General features: G+C 43.2%; 1 protein-coding gene across 2 annotated transcripts in view; it reads left to right on the top strand.

Moving 5' to 3' along the window:
* The window catches only part of LOC119465333 (synaptotagmin-10), a 106,575-nt gene extending 94,411 nt beyond the window's left edge, over positions 1-12,164 (top strand). For both annotated transcript variants that reach the window (XM_049656419.1, XM_037726132.2), the window contains 3 exons: positions 1,763-1,886; positions 3,439-3,610; positions 4,906-12,164. In XM_049656419.1, coding sequence (XP_049512376.1) covers positions 1,763-1,886; positions 3,439-3,610; positions 4,906-5,092 — 483 coding nt within the window. In that variant the 3' untranslated portion in view covers positions 5,093-12,164. The remainder of the gene's footprint in view (positions 1-1,762; positions 1,887-3,438; positions 3,611-4,905) is intronic.
* The last annotated feature ends 4,250 nt before the right edge of the window (positions 12,165-16,414 follow it).

Below are 16,414 nucleotides of genomic sequence, written 5' to 3'. Positions count from 1 at the left end.
TTCCTCGTGGCATGCTCAACTGCAGGCGGAGACGACGAAAAAATGACGTTTAGGAAATGCAGGCTGTAATTGCACTGAAACATGTGGTTATGTGGCAAACAGTGTGTCCCCCTCCCGGCAACAATTAAGGGCTACTTGCCGCAAAAGGTCCCGGCACGATCGTACTGGATCATTTTAGCTCACAAAAGTATGAGAATGAGCCCATCTCTGTTTTTGTAAGCACATAGCATTTCAATTACGAACTATATATCTATACATATTGTGAGACGTTGACCGATGCGATGCCTTTATTTCCGAGCAGTCGCCCGAGTCAGAGACGAAGCACCGCACGAGACAAAAGATGATGATGAGTCGTATGTACAGATGACGACGACGATATGCGCAAAATGCGCTCACAATATATATATATATATATATATATATATCGTAAGACGCCAGCAAACAATGACACTAAGGAGCCTGTTGTCCTTGTTTGCTTGTTACTTCTGATAGGAGTAATAAAGCTTGGGCCCCTGGGCTCCCTTTCTTCTCGTTCACACATATAAATTTATAGTTCCAAGAATACAAGCACGTGGAAAAAAATAACAGGACTTTACTGACGGTTCGGCCGGAGTCCGGCCTTCATCAGGATTGTGATTGATGCGATTGAATCGCACTCTTGATGAAGGCCGTACCCCGACCACCACGTTGAAATTAAATGTTGTTGCTCTTTTATGGGTGCCTGTTTTAATTTATTAAAACCGGTTCCGAAGAAGTACTTCTCATTATATATATATATATATATATATATATACAGGGTGTTTCAGCGAACACTTTCAAAAATTCTTAAACGTTGCCTGTGGCAGATAGCACAATTCTAGTTCATGAGCTCGTCTACTCGAAGAGGCGGACATTACTTCCACAAGAAATTGAAATGCATAATCGAATAAATAACAGTAATTCACTAATTACGTTTTTAACTAATTACCTGATGGACCATATTGCAATTTACAAATTGTAGCCGTGAAGTTCGCACGGCGAATCCACTTGGAACGAATTCTCCGGATGACACCAGTTTCGAGATATTTATTCCCGAACTTTGTGGAGAAATACATTGGCGTTCCAGTTAGGTTCTTAACAAAACGTCGCTTTTGCATTGATGCACAAAATTAACTGGAACGCCAATGCATTTCTCCGCAAAGTTCTGGAATTAATATCTCGAAACTGGTGTCAACCTCAGAATTAATTTTAGGTGGATCCGCCTTGCGAACCCCACGGCTACAATTTGTAAATTGCAATATGGGCCTTAAAGTAATCAGTTAAAAACTTAATTAGTAAATGTTTTAATGATTCTATTATGCGTTTCAATTTTTGTGCAAGTAATATCCGCCTCTTCGAGTAGACCTGCTCATTAACTAGAATTGGGCTTTCTGCCACACGCAACCTTAAATAAATTTTGAAAGTGTTCGCTGAAACACCCTCTATATATATACATACATATATACAGCTCAAAGATAAGCGTTCCTGGCAACTGTATTGCTATTTCTGCTAATCCACGTTGAACAAAACGTTACGATATATTTCTAAATCACGCAGACCTATAATAAAAACCTTGTCATAATCAACGGTTTCATCATAAAACCATAACAACCTATGCTGTTACAGTACTAAGACTCTCACGAACAAACTCGTGGAGCGCCTACAAATAAGCGCTCCGCACATAAAAGGTGCGCTCCTTAAATAAAATCTTAGTTGAGAGCCTCTCCCACGTTACGCTATGCAGGAAAAAATGGACAAGCTGGGAGAGGTGATGCTCTCACTGTGCTATCTCCCTACTGCCGGACGACTCACAGTCACTGTCATCAAAGCCAGGCACCTGAAGCCCATGGACATCAGCGGATCCTCTGGTACGTGTGTTTGACTAAAGATAAAACCAATGGGAGCATATTATATGTGAAGTGGCAGCAACTTTAAGTACCGTGATAAGAGTGTCTTGAATCCGTTGCTTCAGTTGTAGCCATGTCCAATCGCATCCATTCAGACCGCGTAACATGAGCCAGTAATGTTACTTCCACAACCCACGTGGTCTCATTTGTCGTGATCATATGTGCCTAAGTCCCCTTCGTTTCAGTGTCGTACACGCGAAAGAAAGAAATAATAATGCATGTAAATGGTGGCTTGAATCCTGTTGAAGAAAGGGGCGAGCAGAAGGGAAATTGTGCTAACTATGACTTGCTATAGAATCTTCACAATCTGAGAGTTCATAGTGAGCACTGATCTCTTGAAATAATGTTGTCCAGCATGCCCTCTGTGTTCCATGTGCATTCTTGACAAGGAGGTGGACCCTTCGAATTGCGTTTCCACACGTTCGAGAGCCTCGATGGCTTTCCTAAAGAACAATTTTTATGACGCGCGTCTGGAGCAGCGAGACGTGCCGCGACCATTGTGCCATCCCTCGTCACCTTTTTGTGCAGTCGCTTGTAGCATTCCAGAAGAATACGCGCAACGCGAAGACTATAAATCACCTTGATTACGCCTACGACTGCGTTCTGCGGCTGTGTGTGTGTGTTAATGTATTTCTGTATTTCTTTTGCCATATATTAAACCTGCAGCAACAGCCACGCCTGTTATTAAGGTGACTCTTCCAATTACCTTCACACGTTTTGTTTATCCCTCACTCTATCTCCGTGTAAATTTTGCCACTATCATCGATATTACAAAGAAATTGAAATACTTCTTTACTAAAGACAAGGACAAGAACAAAAACAAATCAGGCGTCATTTCACGAAGAGGACAAAAAAGACTACATTACTTAGATTCGATCCACGTTATTTAACCCCACGAAGCACGAACATCATTCTGCATCAAAGAAAATTAAAACAACGTATTCATGTTTATTTCTGGCCATGGAGAGCATATTGCTAGTATCAGAATTGTGGAAAGTTGGAGGCGAGTTGGTGACTAATCAGCACACCGTGTGTGACGCAGTGCACTGACCAGCACAAAGCGGAGAGAACACATCGAAGTGTCATATTTGCTTGTGTCATCTCTTCTTTGTCCTGTTAAGTGCGCTGCTTCAGCCACACTTTATCATGAAGGAGAGTATATTGGTACGAAGAAAACAGTTGAATGTTAGCAGGAGTAAAAATTATTTTGTACGGTAATTACTGGCCTTAGTAATTATTTTGCTGAACTATGCTCAACTAGGAAACTCCCCCTCCCCCCCATCCCCCAGCATATAAAAAACGCTAGTATTGCCTCTACATTCAGTTTCAGACTGCCTAAATCACAGTTGTTAGGCATCAAATTTAGCATATCAAAAATTATACCTTGGGTTTTGTGGGGTTAACCACTAGATGTTCAACTGTGGCCTAATGGCTAGAGCGTAAGGCTGCCGTGCTGAAGGCCGAGCGTGGGTGTACCGCTCGTTCTCTCACTTTTCTCTGCGATTTGATGCAGACCCCTACATCAAGGTGATCCTTGTCTGCGAGGGCAAGAGAATCAAGAAAAAGAAAACAAGCGTCAAGAAATCCACGCTCAACCCCGTGTTCAATGAGGCCCTCGTCTTTGACGTGCCGCCAGAGAACGTCGACGACGTAAACCTTGCAATCAAAGTGGTTGACTACGACAGGTAAGCCCAATGCTTAGTTCGCGCTCCAGATCTAAAAGTTCTTCTTTTCTGCTTCAACGTTTGGTAGCGTCTTCAAAACGTGTTCTGTAATCGCTTCTGAAGAGTGATATACAGTTAACAAGGTTGTAATATGTATTGCAAATTACTAATATTAGCATCAGTATAAGTGCCTTGGCAAAATATATTCTTTCGTGAGCTATGACTCATTGGTCCAGCATGACGTCCGATAACTAAACCTGAAACTGATTATTTGAGTCGCTGTTTGCGGTTGAAGTATGTTCACAACCTCAAACAGTTGTTGAGATTACATCATTCGTAAAGGCTGAGCACCACAGTGGGTTATCACATGTAATCTTTTTTTTCTTCTCCTCGTAAGTAAAACTGCCTCACAGCGCCTGGTTACGGTTAGTACAAGCTGGCTTCTCTCTAAAACCGTTGGTCAGCTCATTGCAAGTAGTATGAGGACATCATCGTCAGAGTAGCCATTGCGTAGATTTGCCACGGTCATTAAAAATATTTTATCTACTGCATGTAAACAGATTAGTCCAACTGTGTACTGAGGACATGCATGACATGGCTGACATAAAAGGAAACGCGAATATTCGACATAGTTCCAGCACTGTATTGCTCAATTTAACTTTCACGCCGCATCTATGCCGTTCACGGCTTAGATCTATACAAGAAATTGCTCCATATTGTTTATGCGAATTATCGAGAGGGGCAAGATTGGATCGGGATAATATAGCGCAATCAAGGCTCGAGAACTCATTGGAGATTCATGGATTATAACTCCTATGAATCTCCAAATAACTATCCATATTAGGGATAGTTATTTAGTTCAATACTACAGCTACTGTGATTCATTATTAACAAGTGCCCGATAACGTCGGAGCGTTCTGCTATCCTAAGGTAGCATTTCTCTGTGTCGTGGGGTTCATTCGTCATCCAAAATAGTCTGCTCTAGTTGTCTTTCAGTTTTCCGCATGTTTATTTCTCTTTAGTTCGGCTGAGAAATGTTCGCTTACTCTTGTACGCACATTATTCTATTTTGTGTGTTTTACCCCGTTAGCATTCTCATGTTAAAAAAAAAACTCTGTAGCCTCCGTTACTGACCTGCTTGCATTTCTTGCATGCAAAACTTCTTAATTCTTGTCAGGCAGAGTACAGGATAACGTGTCATCCTAGTCTCAACTTAGGCTTCCAGAACGCCTGTTAGCTAAATATGCCCATAAATGTCCACAACACTAACACGTACACAAGAATTCTGGCCTGCAAAAACCCTTTCGCTGTTGCAGGGTTGGACCAAACGAACTCATGGGTTGCTGCGCCGTTGGACAGTTGGCTACTGGCGTTGGACGTGACCATTGGCTTGCCGTCATGGACAACCCACGGAAACCGACTGCGCAATGGTACCCTCTAATAGACAGCCTCCCGGCTGAGCTGGACCCACCGCGAACACCGTCAGTGACCTGTCTAAAGTGAAGAGTTTGCGGGATCACCACTTCGAATTCCGAAATGGCTTCTGCTGGCAACGCTGACTGCTGTCTCAGCATTGCTTCTTGAAGGATTCCGCAAAGCGGCATTGCGTGGGAGGCAGCTGGCTTCAGCCGCTCCAAAACAGTGCTGATCTTTTCTCCACGGATGGCTTGTGTAAAAATGGCTTTCTGAGCTGGTTCTGTGCTGGACACAGTTTGACCTGCCGTCATAAGACTGGACACTTTTGCCGCAGTTGTGCTTACAGGCTGCCATTGTAAGGTAACTAAAGGCGAAGTACAAGTCTAAGCTCATTGGAATCGAGGACACCACGTTGTTCCCAATAGGTCAGCTCAGAGCGTTGGTGTTCGGTGGCGAGCGGCATGAATTCGTCGTAAGAACATTCTTGGGCGCCACGTTTGAAAGCGCTTACCCAGATTTTGAGTGTTTCGCTCTCTAGCAGGAAAAGGTAACTGTAACCAAGGTACAACTGTTGCTCGCCGGAAGGAAGCAATAGCAGTGATCTGCATTCTGAACATTGGTGATGTGAGTTTAAAGACTTCATGAAAATGCATTTGGCCAAAGTGCGGTGTGGCATAACGCCTGATCCTCATTCTTATACCACTCTAGTTATACGTTCTTGTTCCTTCTGTGTGACTCGTGTTGCTGTGAGTTGCCTTGAGCGGGATTTGATGAATTCCTGGCGCAGTAGGCGCTTGTAAGAAGCCTTTGGCAGCCACATCAAGGGCCGCTACACATTTGCGATTTGATGCGTAGGTGACAACACCAGAACCTTTCAGCCACTCTCGTCTTAAGAACATGCTGGGCACTTTCTCTTGCACCCTCCGAAGGTGAGGAAAAATGTTATTTATGCCGAATAAATTCCTAATTAAAAAAGAGGCAATGTGATACTCTGGAATATGCGAAAGATATTGGACCGTTTACCCTGCGCACACATTAGGAAAACTGCTCCCACAAAGTTCCTTACTAGCATACTTCCAATGGTTTACGTCATGCGCCACATGTACAGTCGTTTCGCGATGCACTTCGGACCAGGATTTCAGATATGCTTTTAAAAAATGCCGTTGCTTGGCTTGCCTTCTTTCCTCTATAATGATGTGTTTTAGGTACGATCAGTACCGCTAATGCGCGCTGAATATACCTAAGGCCTGCCTACCTATAGCTTTACCAATAACTGTACAACTTGTGATATGTAGGCACCTAAACAGATGTGGTATTAGATGTAGTTGTTTCAGATATGTCATAGATTTTCTTCGGTGTATATCTCGCTGCGATGTAAAATACAAACCACCACTGACCGTTCTGGGAAGTGAACACAAGTCGTGCTCCAGAAAAGTCGTGTCTCACCTTCACCTATCATCATCGCCTGATCTGAAATGAAAAATACCACATTATATGGCTTCTACACATCGCGATTTCTGATTGTGTAACTATCAAATTTTCACAATGCACGATGCTTAGTGTTCCCATGCAGTACTTTGCCTCTTGAAACGTAAGTAAATGTTTTCTGTGTTAATCTGCAAATAATGCTTCACTGAATATAGTATGTATACAAACTCAGGATATTCCTATTGTAATAGAGATTTCTAGTAGGCACTCTATTTCGTATGTTCTCGGTGAATTCTGCTTGGCAGACAAATGTGCGCAGCTTTCGTGGCATACTTCCCTGCACTAAACGTCATCAAAGCACCTTACAAGACATCATGATTGCTGTTTGTGCGCGCCAAGCGTCGTAAGTAAAATAAGTTGAAGATGCTTTTTTCCCGGTTCATTTTCGCTAAACTTGGTTTGCAGCATAGCGTTAGCGTTTTTGTCTATGGTTGTGCTTAAGCACAGTGTTTAAGCAAGATGCAGTGTGTAGAGTAAATTGCACAATGTGTTAAATAGGATTGTTACAATCACGTATATTAGTCGCACCTACAACGCCAAGTAATGGAACAACAAGGGAAGAAGTATATATCAGGGCATTCTGTTGTCAGCTTCAGGTTGTATTTTTACTGGTAGTACGTGTCTGGCCAGTACGCCCTTCTTCATGAACACTAGATTTTCACCTGGTATTTACTACCACATTCAGAAGTCTTGTTTTAAGTACCCGATGAAACTACTAGACTCTACTCAAGCAAGGACTTCCAGTGGTAGAGCCGCCTGACTTTAGTGACACAGACGTCAAGACTCACGCCAAGATTATAGCACTTTTTACCGCCCGTGTTAGTGCTAGTGCTATGGGTACTTGTAGCATGACTAATTCGCAATCTGTGTAGACGGAGATATCATGCGACCTTCTGCTATGAAATGTGAGTTGTGTAAGTGAAGTACGTGAATAAGTATTGTAAATGCGTGAAAATTCACTTGACTTCCAAAAGGCGCGAAAGTGGCAGTCATAATAGAGCTGGTTCCGAGAGGTAAAAAATAAGGCACCTTATGCGTTTTATGTGCCCACAAAGAGCATTCTTTACATCAAATGTTATAAAACTATGCTTCACACAGCATCTCACATCTTTCTGGGCTCGCATGAATGTAAACCGAGTAGAGTTATGCCATTCGTTCCACAGTCCAGAATATTGCTGTATCCTGCTCTATGTCTCGCGTGGGCCAGTGACGTGTTCAATTCCTGAAATATGTCACAATGGTGTTCGCGGAAGTGTACGTATGTACATATCTTTGTTTGTATGGCGGAAAAAGGAGTTGTCCGTGCATGTGAATGACCTCCAGCTGCCGCTTATGTAGAGATGTTTATCCTTTAAACTCGTAGTTCGTATATTGTTTACACCTCGCCCGGCAATACTGTGACTATTTTTTAGATGTCTGACAAGGCAAACAGGCGTAGTTCCACCAGCCTTCAAACTCTCATTTTCATTGTTTATATGTCGTGTGAGTGTTCCCACTAGCTATTTTTAATCTCCCATGGACATCTTACGCATTACGTCTTGATGCTGATTTTGAGCAAATAATACCAAGCATGGTGTCACGCTAGGGTAATTAATCTGGCATTGGCATTGTTACAGATCACTATTCACTAGGCACGTGCCTTTGTGCACTTTTTACTTGTCTCTTTCGGTGTCAAAATTTTATTCCTCGCTTTAAAATGTATTTGTTGCAGATATATTTAAATATCAAGAGATATAAATATGTTTAGTTGTTGTCTACTTAAAATAAAACACTTAGCTTAGAACAAGTGGGTTTTCCTGTGAATTTCGTGCGTAAGGGTTAACTTCAAATTTCTACTCCACGTCAAAGTTTCGTGAGTGCACATACAGATGGCAGAGCATAGGCTTATCATTGCACAAGCATATATTCAGGTAGTCGTTATACTTTATCTGCTTTGATATACATGCGGTAGCTCTTGCACAGCAGTTCAACTCGCAGATTCTGCAATAAAACCCTATTCGACAACAAAATTGATTTTTGCAGTATGAAGGAAAAAGAAATTCGGTAGGAAAGAAAATAATATACGATATGTACTGTGTACTCACCATGTATAACTTCTTAAATGGAATTGGCTATCTAATGTTGTAGAGATTTCTAAATTCCACACATTCGGTTTTTTTCGGAGTATCACAAACATTTCCAGTCTAAAACGACGCTCATTTTAATCATTGCTGAAAGTTTAGATTGCCTTTTTTTCTATAGAGTGCGATCATCGGCAATTAATACTTCTGAGGCCCAGATTTAGGACATTGAAAACCACTTCGCGTAGTGTGAACTTAAACAAGCACGTAGATTATTTGAACGGTCTAAACACGGAGCAGAGTATTGAATACCTATTTATTCCTCTAAAGAAAGTAGGGTCATGTTTGAGCATTGGAAGGTTAAAGGGTGCAGAAGATAAAGTTTGCAAGAGGTGGTGGCCGACCGTGGTTTATAGAAGACTCAAGCGATTTCATGTAGTGTTCTAATGGTCACGCTCTCTAGCGTAGTCCTGCGAGCCCGCAGGATTGGTATGTTTTCTTGTGAGTTTCCGCTCAGCATGACGCTGATTCCTTTTATCTATTGTCTAAATACCTGTGTTTAGATGGTCCTCTAGCTGTCATATATTGTGACACTTTAGTGTGTGCGAGCTACACCTCCAGCTCTTTATACTTCGTTTCTCTTACGATAAGCAAGGATACAAAATGTTGTGTACAGTGCTTTCTGAAACCTTTGTGCAGAATATTTATATGTACAAACACTGGAATATAGGTTCGAAGCTTTCAGTCATTATACATCCAATGGTGAACAAGTAAGAGCCTTAACTCATCATTGTGTATGCCTATATTTACTGAGGAGAAGAGTATTTTTTTGCATGACAACGTGATCTTCTACTTTTTCATGCGAGTCTGCCTGTTCGTGGTGAAAAATTATTTCCGATAGAACTCAATCGTCTATGGTGCTTCGTGGCTCCTCAGCGGAATTCAACTGATAAGGTTTTTAGACGAACAGAGGGAGCAACAGTACACTTCTTCTGCTCCTCTAGTGCAGAAAAGGAGACGTTTCCTGGCTTAGGGACGGCCACCGACTGTGCCGTGTATTTGGTCACTGCCTTTATTGGGTGTTTTTTGAGTACGTTGAATACCTTCTACGCACGGGTTACTAAATGGGTGGTTTCACACTTTGTGTTTTTTTTCCTCTCTCAGATTTGAATAGCCTGTTTCTCTAGTGGAGGTCGTGATAAATTATGCAAGGAATGTATTCAACACCTTCCCGCAAAGCAATTTTCGCTTCCACTCTTAAATGTAAGGTACTGAAAAAAAAAACGGTAGGCGACCCTAATCTTTGACTTAGGTGTCTCCTAGTGCAACTCGCACCTTGGCGTCGATGTTCTTTCGGTTAACATTGTGTGTGTATGTTTTGAAAGAACGACACAAACACAGAGAACCTTTGTCTGTAGGCCTGTAGGCAGATGTTGAGTCTATGCCAGGCAACGGTTTTTCAATAATAAGGGGGTAAATATAATTGTGACGTCATTAGTGACGTTATTACTGCCGCTTTCTACTTCCGGACTTCCAGAAATTTTGCCAAAGTCGTGCCCACGTGGCGGGTCTCTAATGTCTACGATTCTTTGCTTTGGCGTTATTTCTACTTCAGTTATATCTAATTATTTCTAATTATTCGAGACACTTCAGTAACTCAACTTCTAACTAAACTTATGCTCTGATAACATATCTATAATTAAACCCATGAATTTTGTACTGTACATTATTTCTCCTTTTTTCTGACTTATTTTGAATTTCGTGCCCGGTTGTCTCAGAAGGTGAACCGGAAATGCTGCGCAAAAAACAAAAGCGACACTCGATGCCCGTGCCACTAAAAAGATGGCATGGAGCATGATCTTCACAAATAGCCTCAATACTTCGTCGCACCGTAATGAGGGGAACCATGCACCGAATAGAATAATATTTGGAGTTATATGTCATCGTCAATACAGCTAATCATAATGCCAATGCTGTGACAAATAAAAATGTACGCATTCCGCAATTTACTAGGCTGATGTAATAATTGTCCGTATGATTACTATGAAACGCTCCGAAAAATATTCAGTCCCGGAAAGGCGTAAGGAGCGCTGTTAGTTTGGGCAATGCTGAAGTGCGAATGTGAAAAGCATGCTTGCCTAATATTGCTATTATGGCGGAAGGCTAACCAGTAAAAGGCGTTGCCTTCGCTGAAACTTTGCATTGCCCTATATTGCAATGCTTTCCGATTTCGGGGGCTTGCAGCACGGTGCACAAAACTGTTCATAAAATTTAGCAGAACCTACTGCTATGATACACGTGCAATAAAATGTTCGGGTTGCAACTTTAGTTATGCAATGACCAATGGAAATGGTGGAAATGACAAATTCTACAAAAAAGATTTGTTCCGTATTCTTGTAATATACATGGTATTTCCATAACTTGCACTTTGACGACCACTACAGAAAGCTTAAGTGAGACAAGGTCACTAGGCAATGTCATTTCACCTATAAGAGTATTATGAAAATGCTTCACTGTGCAATGTTCGTGCGGATGTTTCTGATCAGTAACGTAGGAACAAGCGATGTCTCAGGCTGAAGACAACGTTTCAGCAGCAAGCTACATCAACATTTGCGTAAACATCGGCTTGTCCCCTTGTGGAAGCGTTGAGTCCAACCAGAGATATCCCTTGTTGATCACTGTTCGCGATTTGCTTGTTTATCTATTGAAGAGTGAAGCTTTCTGTGAACCTCAGTCAGTAGTGTTCGATTTTTCTGTTATGTGTGTTGTGCAGGCAAGCTTGTTTTAGGTGCCCTGTTTGCGCACACGTTTTTGCTACGCGTTCATAGCAGATCCTGCGAACCCAAAGGCCACATTCTCATGTACAGACCTGAAAGTTTGCGTGTAACATCCCGCACCCTTGCCCCGTTCGCCGGCTGCTAATAACTACCATACATTGTGAAACATGCATGAAGTGTATCATTTTCTTTATTCTGAGCTGTGGACACACTCCCAGGTATTGTAACGCACTCCAACATGTCAACGTTGCGTACAACGGTACTGTTTCCATTTGTATGTACTCGTCATACATGTTGGCCAGTGTATATGGCTATTTACGTTCCACCATTGCATTGACAAATGTTCTTTTCAACGACTATGTGTTATGTGTAATTGAATTTGCAGTGCAAATATTTTTTGGTGCACAGCGTGAAGATTTGCCTAGGGAGTGGGCAAAGCTGGGGACTCCCATGTCGATATAAGTACTGCTGACCAATACGGGGTTAGCTGTTCGTGCACACATTACGCTTGGGTTGACAACGTCCACCCTCACTTGAGAGTTGCCGTGGTTTGTGTGTGATAGTTGGTCAGCACAGTACTACACGTGTTGCAAGCTTCCTTTGTACAGCTCCAGTGTGACAAAGTGGTTTAGAAAGTAAACCAATATGATGTACATCTGCGGAGTCACGCAAGTGTTGCCGACTTATTGAGAGTGCTGTATATTTTTAAATCAAGACTCCTATGAAGTGATTGCGGTTGGGATAGTATTGTAAAAATGAAGCACGATCATTGGGTATTCCCTTTAAGAAACTGTAAACCAGACTGTGTGAAAGTTGACGTATGTGAAAAATAAATATGCCCTTTATTTTTGGCGTTAAGAAAAAAGGTCTACAGTGTTGGTTCTATCACCTCTGGAATCAAGCAACATTAGCAAAAACCTAGTTCTTATCGACGGAAACTTCAATTTCTATCAAAAACTGGGACGAAAAGAACCAATTTTATACTTTATTCAAGAAGCTACTGTGATGACGTTCCGCAGATTATGCACTTTTCCTGGACTTTCTTAATTTCTTTCCTGCATATCTATAAATTGCGCCTCAATATTTCTAACTTGGCATTACTTTTGTATGCAATACGTGTCCTTGTTATGAAAAACGCTCCATTTTAGGGTAACAAAGAAGGATTTAGTAACAAGCGTAACCTACTGCATTTTGTATAACAGCAAGTGAAAAAAATGCTTGGCAGAGTAGCATGAAATACATTTACGCTGCAGTTGTAGAAATGAATAATGACAAAGTAGAACAAGTTGTGGGTAACTACTATTTTGTACGGTAGTATTGTGGACTTGCGAATTAAAAATTGAGGCGCGAAAACATGCCAGCAGCGTCACCCGTATTTTGTTAATGATGGTGCGTGACAGGTGTAAATTCCACTACAGTGACAAAGAAAAAATGACTAGGTTAACAGGGAAATACCCAATCCCTAAGTTGGTTGAAGGGAAGGGCTTGTGAAAACGGAATGATTGATGTAAATCGAATAAGTTCAGCAGTTTCACGAATAATATTTGGACTGCTGGAGTTACTGACGAAATTAGTTCCACGTAGTAAGCTCATTAGAGCAGCTATAGCCTTCTAATGTGACCACCGTATAGGCCAGCACTCCTGGATCGTCTACTCGGAAGTGGGCCAGTCATCGAGACGTTTTGGCAGGATCTCAAGGAACCAGCTCTACGTGCTGCAGTGATGAAAATGCAGCAGATACAACGAAGTGGAATATATACACAGCGAAGCTTTATGTGAGTGCATAAATAGTCGAAACACGAATTTCTGTGTATTGAATGTCCACACAAAGTGGCACGAAACGCTTCATTCAGGCATTGTGGAGAGGCTAATGCAATACCGCCGCCGCTGCCGCAGATGCGAGATGACGAGCTTTCTGGTTGTTTTTATTGCGATAGCAATTATATGGACACTCAAAAGCAGATTTCTGCCGTCGGCGTCGTCGTCGTCGTCGCCGTCGCCGTGACGTTCCGTATGACGTCAATGGAGATGAAATCGTCGCCGCGCGCCGAACGCTGTATGTGCGAGTGAAAGGGCGCGAGGGGCGCGCGCTTTCACGGTGAGTGAACGCACGGCGGAGAACAAACGCGCGTTCTGCACCGTGCTCGCTTAAGGGCTGCAGAAGTAGGCGTCTCTTTCCTCCTTTACAATCACCATATATGTAGAGCAAACGCGCCTTCTTCCGACGCGCGAGAGGCCGTGGGGGAGGGAAGGGAGGCGACGTTTAGCTGCGGCACCAAGTGCCTATTTATATCAGAGGCTCTGGCAACAGTCACCAACGCCGCACGCATTTTGAGCGAACGCGGGCAAAACGCCGACGGCGTCGACAACAGTTCTGCGTGTTGCCGGTGCTGCTGCATGTCCAAGTTTATACAGCTGATAAAGCTACTATCATTACTCCGTATAGCTCTCTACAAATTTGCTATCGCAATTGATGCTTCGCCTTTCAGGTGAAACTGCGACAACTTTTTCTTTTTCCTGCACGGCCGGCGCCGCCCCTACCGTGGATCTGCGGAGGCGAGCGCCATCTGGTGGTGGTGCAAGGAACTCAAATACGCGTGCGGTGCGCGTCCTCTGCTTTGATTGGTTGACCTAATTGTCTAGAGAACAGCCATGCCGCAGCACCCACGGTCACCAAAACGCAGCGAGGTTCGCAATGAAAAGCTTCGCTTTTAAGAGAGCAAAATACGTGTTTGATGGCTTCGTCATTGCCTCACTCGTCACATGTAGCACTGTGGCACAATCAGATGCGACAAGCAAATATTTCGTAAAACTTACATCAAGCCAAAAGTGGCAAATTACAGTTGCTTCGGTTTGAGGCATTTTAGACGGGATACCGGGTTGGAGAGAAGGACTTCGGCTTAGCAGATTGGTGTACAGGAAACGTAGTGTTCCGCATACACCGTGTGGGGTTACGCACGTGTCTGTGCGCAGTTTCGTTGCTGCAATGATTCTTGAGAGAACTTGTCGCTGTAACTCAGTGGAAATGGTGTTCTGCATAGCACGAGGTCAGGGATTTCATTCTCCGTCATGGCGGCTGCTTTTTGATGGGGAGAAATGCAAGAACAATCGTGAATTTAGATAAAGATGCATGTTGAAGGGCCCCAGGGGGTCAAAATTGTTGCGGAGTCATCCACAAGGGGTTTCTTGTAGCTCCAAAATTTCCTTAGAAAGTTGAAACAATAATTTAATATTCTTGACCGCGGGACGGGTTCCCACGCCATCTTCATGAGCAGGAGCTGCTTCATCAGCATGTTGATTGTCCATGATGCCACAGTGGCGTGGAAGCCAATGAAGAGTTACCTCGTGTTCTGGTTCGGCGAGATGATGCAGAAGCTTTCGAACTTCATTCACTGGTTGTACCTGTGGATTATGTCGAATACGGCGGACGGCAAGCGTTGTATTGATGCGTTCTTTGAAGCGAACAGCGGAAAAAAAGGGACAAGTAGAACTGAATCTGACAGGCATCGCATTTGATAACTGGCATGACCACTGATACAGGAAACAATTTGATGGAAGAAGCAATTGATGGAATTGTGCGCGTGCGTGTGGCTTGAACTGTCGGCTGTGAAGGCCTAAAAACGGGTCAGTGGGTTTTAGCAAACTCAGTTTGAAGCAGTGCTGTTTGCGTGCTACTCGCTTCTCCATGCTTTAGCGATGTTCTCCTCGAAATGTGTTACCATACCAACTAGCTCGGATTCATACCTTAATGCAAATACTGTAGTGCTACCTTAGAGTCACTGAATACGCTCAATTTTAAAGGCACTTCCTTAAAATTCACTTAAGGTGCACAGCGATTAGCAGCAAGCTAGTCAACTGACGCTGTTTTCCCGTGAGACGTCATAACGTTACGGGATCGGATTTTGCATTACAGATCACAGATCCACAGTGTGCTTGGGAATATGGTGTTCGTATGTTTTGTACAGTACCAGTAGGGAAAGCTGCTTCATAAGCTCCAGGTAATTCTGCTTTCATCCAAATTCCTGGCAGTGGAAGTCAAACATGTGGTTGGGCTAAAAACCAATCAGTTACTCTGAATTTAGCCGCACAGGTTTAATATATAAGGATCGAGATGGAGATTAGTCGTATTTTTTGCTAGAGCATACCTTGTGACAGTAAAACGCAGGGACTCGTTTTTTCTAGCAACGAGGCCGTAAGGCAGAGAGAGGTTCGGGTAGCATTCTTAGGTGTTTAGTGAAAACACATCCAAGTTTATTCGAGTAGTGGTCAGGTAGTCTTGAGCAATCGCTAACGCTGTTGGCGCACGCAGTAGCAATCTAAGACAAACTGTGAGCGTACGGGCGTGATAGCTTTCGTTTTTACGGGACTTATTACAGTAAGTATGGATATGTCAGCAGGTGCTATTCTGTACTGGCACGCTCTATCGGGGATACCTCGGCAACAGCATCGCGTACACTTATGTTATTTACACTACCAACACACAACCACGCTTTTCATCAAAAATATTTGTTTAAATGTGAATTGGTTGTCAGGCGCCTTCTTCAACAGAGACCTTTATCAATGATTACTGCTAAGAATATGTGCGTTCTTGTGTAAAAGTCGTTTAAGCCTTTAATTTATAGAAGTAGAACGTCATTGGCTTACGAGTAAACGAGGCTAACACACATTTGCCCTGTCAGATCTCGATCCCTTCTTCAATTAGGCATGTGGATACTGCTGTCGCCGCTTTCAGAGCTCAGCTCTTATTAGGCTCCCGTTCCGGAGTGCAGCGCGGTGCGCATCGAGGAATGAAAGATGGTGATAGTGAAGAGAGCGCGAGGAGGAAAGCGGAGGAGGAGTGTATGGCGAAAGGTTGAGGAGAGAGAGAGAGAGACAAAACTTTATTTTGATGGGGCACGGAGTAGCGTCGATCTCCGTGGTGGGTGGAGCCTTCAGTTCAGGGCCCCAGCGGCGGTGGCAGCACTTTCGGCTCTGGCGATAAGCTTTCGCTGATCCTCCTGTGCCGAGCTGGTCAACACCATCTCCCACTGCTCGTGCGTTGCGTTTCGATTTGGGGAGTTATTGGGGATATTTTGGCATGCCCA

The sequence above is a fragment of the Dermacentor silvarum genome, chromosome 9 (assembly GCF_013339745.2).
Source record: "Dermacentor silvarum isolate Dsil-2018 chromosome 9, BIME_Dsil_1.4, whole genome shotgun sequence".
In the NCBI taxonomy this organism is placed as follows: domain Eukaryota; kingdom Metazoa; phylum Arthropoda; class Arachnida; order Ixodida; family Ixodidae; genus Dermacentor; species Dermacentor silvarum.
The sequence above is the reverse complement of the archived record's forward strand: the minus strand, read 5'-3'. Positions and strand labels throughout refer to the sequence as shown.